We start from the raw sequence: 12986 nt of genomic DNA on the forward strand, positions 1-12986 counted from the left end.
TGATAGTAGCCGAGTTAAAGCACAAGTAGAGCTTATTCACTAAAGTGACAAGTCCTACAGATTTCTTCCATCTTCTCTGGACTGCTTGTAACACTTGATTAGTCTAGCTTGCTATTTGTTTTGTCTGTATCTTTCAATAGACTGAGATTAATTTAAGCGTGGCTGATACACATTTAGCATATATCTCATACTCCGTTTTCCCTAATTTCCTTCTGGCCTGCTTTGGTTCATGTATTTAGGTTTTTTTCCAAATCATGTAGCTTGTCTTCTACATCTTTCATTGAAAACAATCTCTCTGTCAGCCTGTTCAAGCTGTAAGAATGAGAACGTTTTGGATGGAAATCAGAGGAAAAAATATTCTCTTGTTTAATTATATTATGTGGTAGAGCAATCCATTCAAACTGATACTGAAACATTATAGATCATATACACTAGAGAGTGTCCTGAATTGAAGCAGGCTAGTGGACTTTCTTCTAGATGCATTTTCTTAATTCATTATCAATAAACTGATGCTATAGGCAAAGGATTGTTGTCTTTACTGAATTTGTAACTGTTTTTTATTGCCTATTAATATTCTTTTGTTAAACTGCAGAACAACTGCAGAACAACTGTATCTACCCTCTCTTACTGGAATGTTTCTTGAAGTAAGAGCACTTCTAGTTTTACTGAGTCTTTATTTTAAGATATTACCTGTGATGAGAATTTGCTGATGGTTTTCCATGAATATTAGCATTAGTTTTTTGCAGGCTTGTGTTTCTCATGATTTTTTGTAGAACAAATGATGTTTGGCAGGACTGCGGGTGCTTAAGTGCTCTTATGGACTGCAATATTGCAAAGTTAACCATGAAATCTAGTAACTTGAGGAGGGAAAAGAAAACCAGTATTGGTCACATCAGCCAGCCATAACCAAAAAAATAGTTATCTGATGCTATTGCTGTTGCTGCAGTAGAAAGCCTTACAGAATGTTTCAAGTTGTTTGAATTATACTACTTCAGATGTTTATAAAACTTCATAATTTTTTTGCTGAAAAGTAAAGTTAGCAGTCATAGGGTAAGAAGTCATTCAAATGTCTGGTTTCATTTACATTTAAATCAGTTGTAAAGTTACTATGTTCTTGTCAACCAAGGACTACTTGGTTATCTTACCAAGTTCTGTAGATATGCTATGCTAACAAACTGTTAACATAGCAGGGCTTTTTGAGGGGATGTTCTCTATTAACAGGATCACAAGCTGAGAAAATAAAGGGTTTCTTTTTTTTTTTTTTTTTAACTTGCTTTTTTGTTAGAAATGCAGTATGCATCTCTGTGGAACCAATTTTAATACTGCTTAGAACTGCTAGTGCAGTAAACTAGCGTAGTAAGTTTTTAGAACAGCATTTGTTTTAGGATATTTATTTTCAAGAGTACTTGTTTTCATAATTATTCTTCTGTTTTTTGGTAGGCAAATGCTCATGGCGAAACAATTAAGTCACTGCGTTTCAGTTACCTGACAATCCTACAGAAAGTTGCAAATCATGCTGCCCTGCTGCAGATGGACACTACTAGTAAGCAGCAGGTTAGTTTCAAAAATACCTAAAAAGCAGACTTGTGGAAAATGAGGGGAAAACTGTTGCGTGAAAATCATTGCTGGGTCTCCCTTTTGGTTTTTAAATCTTCATGGTTTTGGATTATTTGACTTTAAAAACAGACAAAAAAAAAAAAAGAAACGGAATTCAGAAATCTTGCAAAACTCTTTTTCATTCAGTAATTCAGAATGGAGCCCTTATTTAATCGCTAGAGATGTTATACAACAATATTTTCATTTAGGTGATGAAAAACTGAAAATGAGGCTCCTAAAAACCTTGGAAGGCTTTAAAATACTGAGTTGTCTTCAGTCATTTCTAATAATGCTATTTCTGTTTCATTTATGAAAAGTATTTACTAATAGCTGGGCCTTTGTGCAAGCAAATAAATTATAATGAACAGTTAGAGTGTGTCTTTTCTTCTCAATTCTATATTCAGAGCTGAGCTCCTCTAAAAGATATGAGGGACATGTTTTGATAGAAACTGCTCAAGGAGAGAACAGTATCAGAAGTGTTGGTATACAGCTGTTGGGTAATGCAAGTCTCAAGCCATCAGGGCTTGAGACTAACAACTCTGGGCAGTCCTAGTGCAGTCTCAGCCCAGGATCAGGAGTTTTGGCCATGTCTTACTATAATAACTGGAATCATTGGTTTCAAATTAGAACCCTTTTTAAATGAAGAGAAAACCCTCACACAGTAGATGTTTTATCCAGCACTTGTGTACTGAACTAAATAAAAACACGTAACTTTTTTTACTTCAGATGACTTGTTTCAGCCTGCTGAACTCTTTTTATGACTTACTTGCTATGCTAATGTAGCTCTAATATTTAATGCCTATTCAAACTTCTTGTTTTTCTTTCAGGAAGCACATATCAAACGAGTGTGCAACCAGGTATTTTCCAGTTTTCCAGATTTTGTGCAGTTAAGCAAAGATGCAGCCTTTCAAACAATTTCAGATCCAAAGTACAGTGGAAAAATGAAGGTAAATTTATTTTTTAGAGAAAAAAATTACATTCGTCTACTGAATTTAAGACATTGTACACCTAATAGTTTTTTAATCAGTCTTTTGATGATGGTGGTACCACACTAGAGATCTCCTGTTTTGGATCAGGGTGCCACTTGGCAAAGACTGGAAGAAGGTGATCTGTGACCCTAAGACTTAATACCTTCATATATTCAGTAACAGGCACTGAAGTGACCCTTACATTCAAGGGTGAGACATTGGAGTTAATGACAGATAGTTCCATGAAGACATCAACTCAGTGGCAGTCAAAAGTCAAATTAAGCCTTTGAACTGTTTAGAAAAGGAATAGAGAACAAATGAAAATCATTATGAAATTCATGATTTGTGCACACCTTCAATACTGTGGGTAGTTCCAGTCCGTCCTCTCAAAAAGGATACGTGAGACTTGGAAGAGGTTCAGAGAAGGGTGACAAAGGTGGTCAAAACTATGGAGTAGTTTCCATATGAGTAACAACCAAGTAGGCTGGGACTCTTCAGCCTGGAAAAAAAGAAGTCTTAAGAAAAATGTGACAGAGGTCTATGCTGTCATGAGTAGCATGGAGATAGCAGAGATGCATTGAATGCTCGCTGTCTTTTCTAATATTGGGGACATCAAAAGAAGTTAGTGAGAGCCAGGCTGAAGATGAACAAAATAAATTTATGTTGAGTATAAATCTTGCCTTAGAAACCATAAGGTTTCCTGGGTTCAAAGGGGGACTGTATGAATAACTGTATGAAGAGAGACGTAATGAAGATAACTAAAAAGAAATCTAAACCAGGCTTAGGAATATTCCTGAGCTGAAAATAACGGGGATGAGAAGGTATGCAGGGTGAAGTATGCTGTATGTTTACCCTCTCAGTATAACACAATACCCACAATTGCTGGTTGGGGCGGAGGTGGCAGGGCCACATTTTTTGTATCACGTTACTGATTTGTTGTTAATGCAAGCATTATCTTTCTTTTCTGTTACTACATACATGAGAAAGGCCTGCATATTGCCTGTTATATACACATAATTGCCTCCTGAAAGTCAACTCTATTGTTAAATTAGCTGCCAGGAAATATTTAATATATATATACCTAAAAACCAAGTCAGTGATCTTCGGTGGTGCTTGTGAGACTCTTCTTTTATTGGCTGAACTAATTTTCCTGTGTGTAGAAATTCCACACCTGGGAGTAGTGTGCACTTCACTCCGGCTGTGCCTTAGGACATTTTCATTATGTGTTCTTTGACACCGCAGCTAACAATTCAGGCAAGCGGAATCACCTGAGTTAAGATAAAGGTGCCAGCACCAAATGCTTTGAATGTCTGCAGCTTCCAGAGCTGCCAGCCAGGAGGAAGCAGTCCCAAAAGGTGGCAGTAGTCCAAGTTGCTTCTCAGGTGGGATGGGCTGCAGCTTCTTTACAGGGGTGCAGCTGGCCGTGGTGGTGTGGACTCTATGTAACCTTGGTCGGTGGCAGCGAGGCTCTTCCCATGTTCATGCAAAATGGCCTTGGGTGATAAGGAAGCAGGTTTTACTATTGCAGTGCCAGAGTAAGAGCATAACTGAGTGTAAGAGAGCAGAGACTGTGACCTTCTCAAATATGCTGGACTTGTGCCAGTGGCTTGATATTGATGAGGGTCAGGCAGGTTGGATGTTTAGTTTTGACATTGAGGAGATCTGCTTGATTAAAAAAACTTCTCTGAGCTATCAGTATATAAATGATAGTTCAATTTATATTTCTGGATAGGCTACTCAAACATAGGTGTAGCCAGATGAGAAGAACTGACTAAAAGTAGTTAACTACTAGCAAGATGTTTCTTCCTGGTTTTTTGATCGTTAGTGAATCATCTAATGCTCATCTTCATTCTGTCTCACTAGACACTTTCCTCACCTCATATATTGTGCTTTTTATTTGATTTTTGATCTTTTATCATCAATGTTCATGTATTTCAAGGTATTATTCCATGCAGACTGTAGGTGATTGTAAAAAAAAACAAAACAAAACAAAAAAAAAACCCAAAAAAACAAAAAACCCAAAAAACCCCACAAATAGTGGGGTATTTTCAAGATGAGCCTTAGTATGGAGGATTTCCATTAAAAAAGGAGTGGAGTGTATATTATGGAAAACTGGATTAAAAAAAAAAACTGTCTTGAGTTGGAAACAACATTTATTTTGAAAAATCAGGGCTCTTTCAGCATTTTTTGGTAGATTAGATGAGAAATGCAGTATAAATTCCTGTAGAGAAGTGACTAAGGAATTACTAAAGAAATTTTTATAGTTTTTCAGATACTTTTGTTATTCTATGACCTTTTAAGATGATCAGATTAGACACTACAGTGCAATAGTCGTAGGCAGAGATACTAGGCAATAGGAACTCTGACACCTTTCCACATGTTCTCTAGGGTTAGAAACTATGATCTTGTAATATTCTGAGGGTTTTTTGTTTGTTTTTTATTTTTTACTTTATGAAGTATAAAATGCAGGCAGGGCTGTCTTGATGACAGCCAGGTAGATTTATAGTGTATTTTTCTACTGTTGGTGACCTCTGGGTTTGTGTATCTGATGCCTTACTGTAGAAATCCATGCTGTCTGTTTCAGTCCATCACAAACTTGCTAAAATTTATCTAAGAATGAGTTAATGAATGGCTTGTTTTGGTGGAAATAGATTAGCCTTCTCTTTTAAGGAGAACTCGAATTTTGTGACGATTCAGGAAATATGTCTTAGCACAGGCATAATATCCTGAAGTGTATGGTGATATCTCTGTGCCTGGAAGGAGGAGTGATGCCTAATGCTAGGTTTACAGAAACTGTACAGTTTAAGATGGCTGGGTTTTTAACATTTTGTCATTGTTCTGAAAGCTAGAGGTGACTGATTTCATTTATCTGAAGTGGGACACATGTTGAGAGCCTTCGGTAGTAGTATACATAATCTCAAAGTTATTTTGTTAGATTACAGAAATTAAGCATTTCAGGAGAATTTTCAGTGTTTGTTTTAGATTTTAAAATGAGAACATTGTTTTACGTAATTGGCCAAGTAGCCATCATTGAAAAATAAAGTTGTTCTTCAGTCCATTAAATTTTACTTCAGAATAATTATAATACCAAAAATTGTTTCACATGTATCTGGTATGGTAGTGATCTTTTTGTTTGTTTTTTAATACTGATGCAGATTGCATTGGAAGCTTATCTTCTGAAAGAAAATTGGCTAACTTACGCTTTCTGTTTTTATTTTTTTTAAAGAAGAAGCTGTTTTGAATTGTTTTGTTTTTTATACTCGGAGATCTAAGTCATTTAGAGGATTTTTCACCTCTTACCATGAAAAAGTGCACAGGAGAGTCATCACGTATTAGAACTTGAAAGCTACTTTATATTCTTTGTTAACACACTTCATTATAATTTGTCTGTTATTTCCCAGTAAATGTTTTTAATAGCCTTGTTCCACTTTAATAGTTGAAATTTTCTGTTCTATAAGTTACAGATGTTCTAGATATTAATGGAAATGGTACTGTAACTTCCCTGTGATAATGTGGAGCAAGCAGGTATTATTTGGTCCATTTAATTAAAATTTAGTATGGAGTATCCAGAAATTTTGGCATAGATTATTCTTTTGTAAGTGAGCATATTTCCAAAGGAAAAGTTTGTGGCATTAATTTATTCCAGAGAGAAAGAAAAAATAGGCAGGGATTTATTAACGAAGCTCATTAGCTAAGCAGTTGTAGTTGTTTTGCAGAAATGCAAAAGTAGTGTATCTGCCAAAATACCTTCTGTTCTCTGACCAAGCACAGACAAAATGGGTGGGGAAACAGACCCTCAGTTTTTTTGTACTGTGGGACGTGCCTAGTGCCACCAGTAAAGCTAGAATTGCTTAAATGTAGGTGTGAGGGAGTGAAATAAGGGTGTTTGTGTCCTATATTGTGCAGGTGTCTTGGCTGCGCTCAGACCTATAACTGTCTACAAGCGGTAGAATTTACAGCGTGCTGTCCTGGGCTTGCTGTTCAGAATTTAAGATTACAAGAAGGGCCTGGGGAAAACAATCCCTATAATCCAAACGTGCATATATAAGCATTGCTCATACAACTATGACTCTAACATGCCCTCATTATAGAGAGGGGGTGGGTATTGCAGAATGATGTGATCTATGCTAATGCTGGTTTTCTGGACTTATCCCTTTATTTACAATCATACTGCAAAGCACACACCTTTCAGAAGGCTCTGCTTACACATTCTATTGCAAGATGAATTTCACGTCTAGGTTTTAACTTGAAATAGTTGATTATATGAGAACTGAAGTAACAGGAGTGTGCTGCTGTGTGGGAGACCAGTATTCTTCCATCATGAAGTAGAAAAATGGGAAACTGTGAAGTGTGAGAGTAAATGACTCTGTTACTTTTGAAACACAAAAGTATCACGGACTTTTTGCAAAAGAAGTTAAGTAAGTGAAATAGAGAAAATAGTTTAAAGTCTGTGCTAATTCTCATAAATGCCTCATCTGATTATTTCTACAGTTTTGTTAAAATTCAGGCTAAGAGGACTATTAAATGTCTGGGCACTCAAAATAATTTTTTTTTAACTGCGCATGCAATATTGTCACAGACAGTCATTTGTGGAGTTCTGGAGTATTGGAGTACTGTTCTTAATTAATGCAAATCTCTTGGGAATAACCACACTGGATTGGGCTATTTATTTTGCCTGACATATTATCATTATTTTAGTAGGAAAATGCAAGTCAATGGGAGTACTTTGGAATTAATAACTTCCACCGATAAATATGACCCTAACCCAGGCAGGCATAGTTTTGAAGTCTTAAACTTTGTAGGCTAGAATGGAGAGCTGTATACAAATAAGGTGTTCTCAGATGTGAGAGGTAAAATTTTTGTCACAGTCAAACAAACCATCATAATGTATAGTAATGGGGAGGCATGTATTTAAATCCATGTGGACTACACTTAAGCAAAAATAACGCAATTTTTGGTATGATCAAGTATTTATTTTTCAAAATAACTACTTTCAGAATAATACTGTGGTGTGCAAGCATACAGTTTTTCTCTTCAGTATAAAGCTATTCATTACTTTCCCTGCTTGTTTTTATACTCCAGAATACCTAAAATCCCAATGGGCACGACATTGATCCATTTTGTTTAAACAAACTGGGTGGATTTGTTTGTGTTCTCCTATAGGGAATTAATTATTTGACTTATACTTACTACTCTAATGATAACAACAGTAATACAGTAGCCACATTCCTCCTGCTTTAAAAGCATGCTGCTGTTTCTCATCCATTTTTAAAAAATTTGTCTAATAAAATGCAAATGTAAGGCATTTAACTCTGGTTAAATTATGTGATGTGGGTTTTTTGCCTATAAAATTAATCCTGTTCAATATATTGTTGTGCAGTGAAACAAGCCAAAATTATCTTGTTTGTACCTCATTTTCACTTATGAAAGGAGATATGAGTGATGTAGAATTACTATTTTATGTTCAAGATATTACCCAGAACTGTGAAATTAATGTAAACATTCTTCATTATTTGGTTGTCCAAGATTTGTTTTTGTGAAATCTGTATTGATTAACAGTTTAGCTATTTATCGCTGAATAAATAATTTTTTTAAATATTTATTGCCCAGTGGGAGAAAGCTACAGACATGGTACAGAAAATGCTTCTTTTCCCTTTTGTGTATTGCTTCTGCACGGTACTCCGGAGCTGCCATTGCCAGATGTGGACATGCTTCTTTTGAAAATAACAGTATCACTATTATACACAAGGCTCTGGATTATTTGCTTCCCCACCAGAAGAACATTGTGTGTGGGCGGATTATTGGCATTTCAAGGTCTGCGCAGAGTCTGGGAAGCCAGGGCCTACTGTAAACAGAGCAACAGAAGAGAGTGGGAGCAGGAGGGGCATACATCTCACTGATTATTTTAAGAAGACAAGTTCCAAGAAGTTCTGAACTCAGATGTAGTACAGCAAACTTAAATAGACCTTCCTGTTTTCAGGGGAACTGTGCGCATTTGTTAAAGATTCAAAACCTGACCTAGCACATAGGTAACATTTTGTTGCAGACTTCTAGACCAAAATATGCACTAATACAAATAACTTCTGAACTTACCTGCTGTAATATGATTACCTTTTCATAATGACATCACAGTGGAGTTCAATGAAAAATGAACAGATCCAGCATCTCTGTTACTTTTGGCGTATTACGTTGCTAACAAAGTGTTTTTGTTATGCCTGTATTTAGCTTTGCAAACAAACAGTTGCAGTGTGGTCTGCTTAAAGGTTGAAAATGCAAGTAATTGTGTATGAGGTGATCTCTTTTTCTGTGATTCATTTCCAGGTCCTTCAGCAGCTTTTAAATCACTTCAGAAAAAACAAGGATAAAGTACTTCTTTTCTCCTTTTCCACAAAGGTGAGCTCCATATGATTTGTATCTGTTAACTGCAGCAGTAAGTTCTGGAGTGTAAAGCACTGAGGACATTAGCAGCTGTCAACTATGCTTCCTTTCTTTACATACTTGGGGAAATGCTGTTGAGAAGGACAATGTGCAGCACTGCAGAACCACATTGAAACCTTATGTTGTCTGAGGACAATGATGATGGCAAAATACTCTGCTTCATTCCTTAGAGCTTTTTTAATTGTTGTATTACTGCAGGTATATACAGCTCATGCTGAATTCAGTTGATGCATCTTGGGTTAGAGCAGTGTCACTGCAAAATACCACTGAAGTATCATACAGTATTTGTGTTAGCACTACAAAGTAGTTGAATTCCCTCTGTTTTGCTGGTTTTTGATCAGCAGTGCTTGAACTTCAACCCAGAGACTTGATTACACCACTTGGTTTGAAGTTAAGTGTTTCATTGGAGCTCGAGATGTGTGTGCATTTCACCCTTAGGGATGTGCTCCCTGATTTCCTTATTATGGAATAATGTTTTCTGAAATGGTGCAAGCTATAATATGAGTTTATTTAAATATTTAACACGCACTAAATTTAACATAGCACTAAAGAAGTATTAAAGATTAGTGTGAATGACAGTTCAAATCTTAAATATTTTTTTTTTTTGTGGCTTTAAGGAAGATTGCAAGTTTAGTACTTAGATGCAGTAGTAAAATGGTGATGGGTAAGCAGAAGAATATTGGTAAAAGTTAGTAAAATGCTTAGGCTGTGATTCATGGTGTTTAAAAACAGCCTGTCTTGTAGTTGCTGCAATGTCTTTCACTCCCCCCCCGCCCCGGAAATCTGGCTGGGCACACCAGCTACATTCTCTGTGCTGGCTCTGAAGCTCGTTTACTGTACTTCAAGCCATTTTAACTTGCTAAGATGGCAGGAAAATGTTTAAGCTGCCTGCCAGCTTATTGGCTCAACATCACTCACACCTCAGACAGACAGACAGGGTTAGAGGAGAGAGCAAGCCTGCTGCAGACCAAAATTAATCACCTTAGGCTGCCATAGAGAAAGGTGAGTCAACAGTGTTGATAGCAAAATGGAGAAGGTTTGTCCTCATTTTTGGTGCTTGGTCTATTAGAAAGAAACACAGCCTCTATGGTTATGGTTAATTCAAAAAGATACTATAAAGTACTTGACTTTTTTCTTTCCTGCCCCCCTCAGTTGCTTGATGTGTTGGAACAGTACTGTATGGCATCTGGGCTGGATTACCGAAGACTTGATGGAAATACAAAATCAGAAGATAGGATCAGGATTGTAAGAGAGTTCAACAACACTCAAGAAATTAACATATGCCTTGTATCAACGATGTAAGAGAATTTAACTCATAGTCTTTTTCTTTCATGCTGCCTTTCTAGTGTTTAGAAAATAGGTTACTGTACATTTTTACGTGATTGACCTTGTGCGGGATTACCTTTTTTGAGAAGTTCCTTTGTCTGATAGTAAACAGATTCACTGCTGTGGCTTGAGGCTGCTTAAAGTATCTGGAGACTTCCCTCCTTCCCCTCTGCTCTGCTTTCGAGGATCTCAGATCTGAAGCAAGTGGGTTTTCTGAATCCTAATTTTAAAGTTCCAGTTGCTGTAGGAGCAAGGAGACAGTTACTGACATAAAGTAGTGAACCACAGAAAGCTTTTATTTTACTATAGACAGGTGCTTTTTCTTGTACTGTGCTAGCGGAACTATTAAGTAGGCATGAATATGAAATGCTATGTTGAACTGAAAAATTCTCTCTTGATGTTTTGTAATTTGTTAACTAGGTTAATTAACGTGTTTAAAATACTTCAAACAATCTAAGGTGATCGCTGTACACTTCTAAAAATATACTGCATCAGATCTGCTTATCAATTGATGATGGATAGTGAATTATTTTGGAATAGTGCAATATGTTCAACTATAAGTAATGAAAATATACTGACCATTCTTGGATTTTTATTCTGGTTACTTCCATGTTTCATCTTAGATGAAGTTTGTTACCAGGCAAAGGTAGAAAGGGAACAGAGAGAAGCTGAATCTTTCTGTCCAGAGGGAAACTCGGTGAAACATGCAACCAGGGCTGCTCTTGTCTATGCTGTCATTTCCTCCTTCTTTACTAAAAACATGCACATTGGAGTTAGGTAGGGGGAGATACCAGTCCACACTAACTCCATTTATTTAATTAGCAGTCTGACGACATGTTAAAGACCATTGCGAATGGCTGAACATCAGAAACAGTCTTCAGATACTTTCTGGTATATGTGGGCAGGGTTATGAAGAGATTTGTGGTGGTCATGTATGCTCGCTTTATTGGTTCTAATCTCAGTGAATTGTAGTATCTGGCCCTCAGCTTCACTAAGACCTTCTTTAGGCGAAGCAATTCTTTTTCCATGAAAACAGCGGGGAATTTCTGCAGTTGTAGCATTAGAAAAAGCTTGATAGTTTCTGTTTATCAGTCTAGTTTGCTTTCATAACCATAACCTTTTCAGTTCTTTTTTATTAATTTACATTGGAATAAAATGAAATTCAGTTAAATGAAGATGGACTTTCTCCTCCCTTTTATAAGGGTTTGTGAATGCAGAGGTTGGTGAGCTTTTCATGCCTGTTGATGGTGCTTGAAAGCAGAGCCTTGATTCTGTTGTGCTTAGTGTTTCTCATCTTATTGAGGAAATGGAAGAAGCAAACAACAAAACACAGTCAACATAACCTTTGTTTACTAAGAGAAACAGAAGGTGCAATTCTTAGTGTAGTTCATCGCCGTTAACAAGGGGTGTTTCTGCTTGCTTGATGTATAGTAATAGAACCAACTCGAATTTTGTAATCCTTTGGAAATCAGAAAGTGATCTATTGCTGTTCGCCTTTACAAAGATTCTGGTTTCGTCCTACTCAGATTTCAGACACTAAGTTTATAGTATCTTCTTTATTTCTCAAGACATAGTAAGTTGACAGAATTGGGTCATACTCTTCTGTCTGTACTTTCTTGCAAAGTTTTTGGCTGACTGTTCTATGCAGTCAACTTGTATGTGTTCTGAAAGCCCCATTACTCAAAGAGCCAAATGTTGATTTTTTTGCTGAAAACACTTGCGCATTCTTTTGGCTGCAAAAATGCATTCTGCGAAGGATGAATTCCCAGCGTAGTGGTTGTGAGCCTGCCATTTTATTCCATGTGCACAATTAATGTACAACTTTAAACAAGTAGCATCAGTGTATAATTTACTGCATTATAATACAGACAGTGGTAACGACTGCTAAACTTGCAAGTTTCCTGTGTTGTATTCTATTTTTTGTACTGGTGAAATATGCCCTTTCTGTCTGGAATTGCATATGTATAGCCCGCAGACAAACATTTTGGAAATCCTGATTTTTTTTTTTTTTTTAATTGGTTGATTTTTTTGAGAAGTGGGGTTTAAACAATAAAGCTTTTAAAAATATCTGTGAACTTGTATCTCTATAGCCTGACCTCACGTCTTGTATTTAATGTTAGTATTAATCAAACTTGTGTAGATATCCATAGTGTTTGCAACACTCTGGATGTTGACAAAAAATATTGTTGATTTTTGCAGAGCTTATTAATTCCATCAGACCAGTAGGTTTAGATCATGAATTTCAGTCCACTTTTATGCAAAATATTTATAGTCCTGTTGGAACTTCTAAGGTTCATGGAAAAAAATCTGTTTCAGATTTTCAGGGCTTTTTTTTTTTTTTTTGTTTTGATCATGCTTACAAACACTAAAATAGTTGCAGAAGTTGCTAATGAGACAGGGGAATGTTGGAGCTTGCAACTCCATTGATGCTGCTTAGTCTGAAGAGAGGGAGCTGCGTATGACACTGGAGTCTGGGCAGGCCTGTTCCATCATGAGGTTCTGGAAGAAATAAGAGTAGCTAATATTCCCACCGTTAAAGCTAAATCACTGTTCACCAGGTTTTCCACACTAGTCTTTCACTTACAGTTTTTCTGAAGGAATTAATCTAAACCCATTTCTTCTTCCCAGTTTCCTTTTTTATGTTCAGTGAGGTGCTTA

General features: G+C 36.5%; 1 protein-coding gene across 5 annotated transcripts in view; it reads left to right on the top strand.

The window, feature by feature from the left end:
• The window catches only part of LOC112978762 (DNA excision repair protein ERCC-6-like 2), a 56397-nt gene that overhangs the window by 13408 nt on the left and 30003 nt on the right, over positions 1-12986 (top strand). For all 5 annotated transcript variants that reach the window (XM_064500434.1, XM_026092454.2, XM_064500436.1 and 2 more), the window contains 4 exons: positions 1441-1554; positions 2424-2543; positions 8886-8957; positions 10155-10300. In XM_064500434.1, the coding sequence (XP_064356504.1) occupies positions 1441-1554; positions 2424-2543; positions 8886-8957; positions 10155-10300 (452 nt within the window). The remainder of the gene's footprint in view (positions 1-1440; positions 1555-2423; positions 2544-8885; positions 8958-10154; positions 10301-12986) is intronic.

Source organism: Dromaius novaehollandiae, chromosome W (assembly GCF_036370855.1).
Source record: "Dromaius novaehollandiae isolate bDroNov1 chromosome W, bDroNov1.hap1, whole genome shotgun sequence".
NCBI lineage: Eukaryota > Metazoa > Chordata > Aves > Casuariiformes > Dromaiidae > Dromaius > Dromaius novaehollandiae.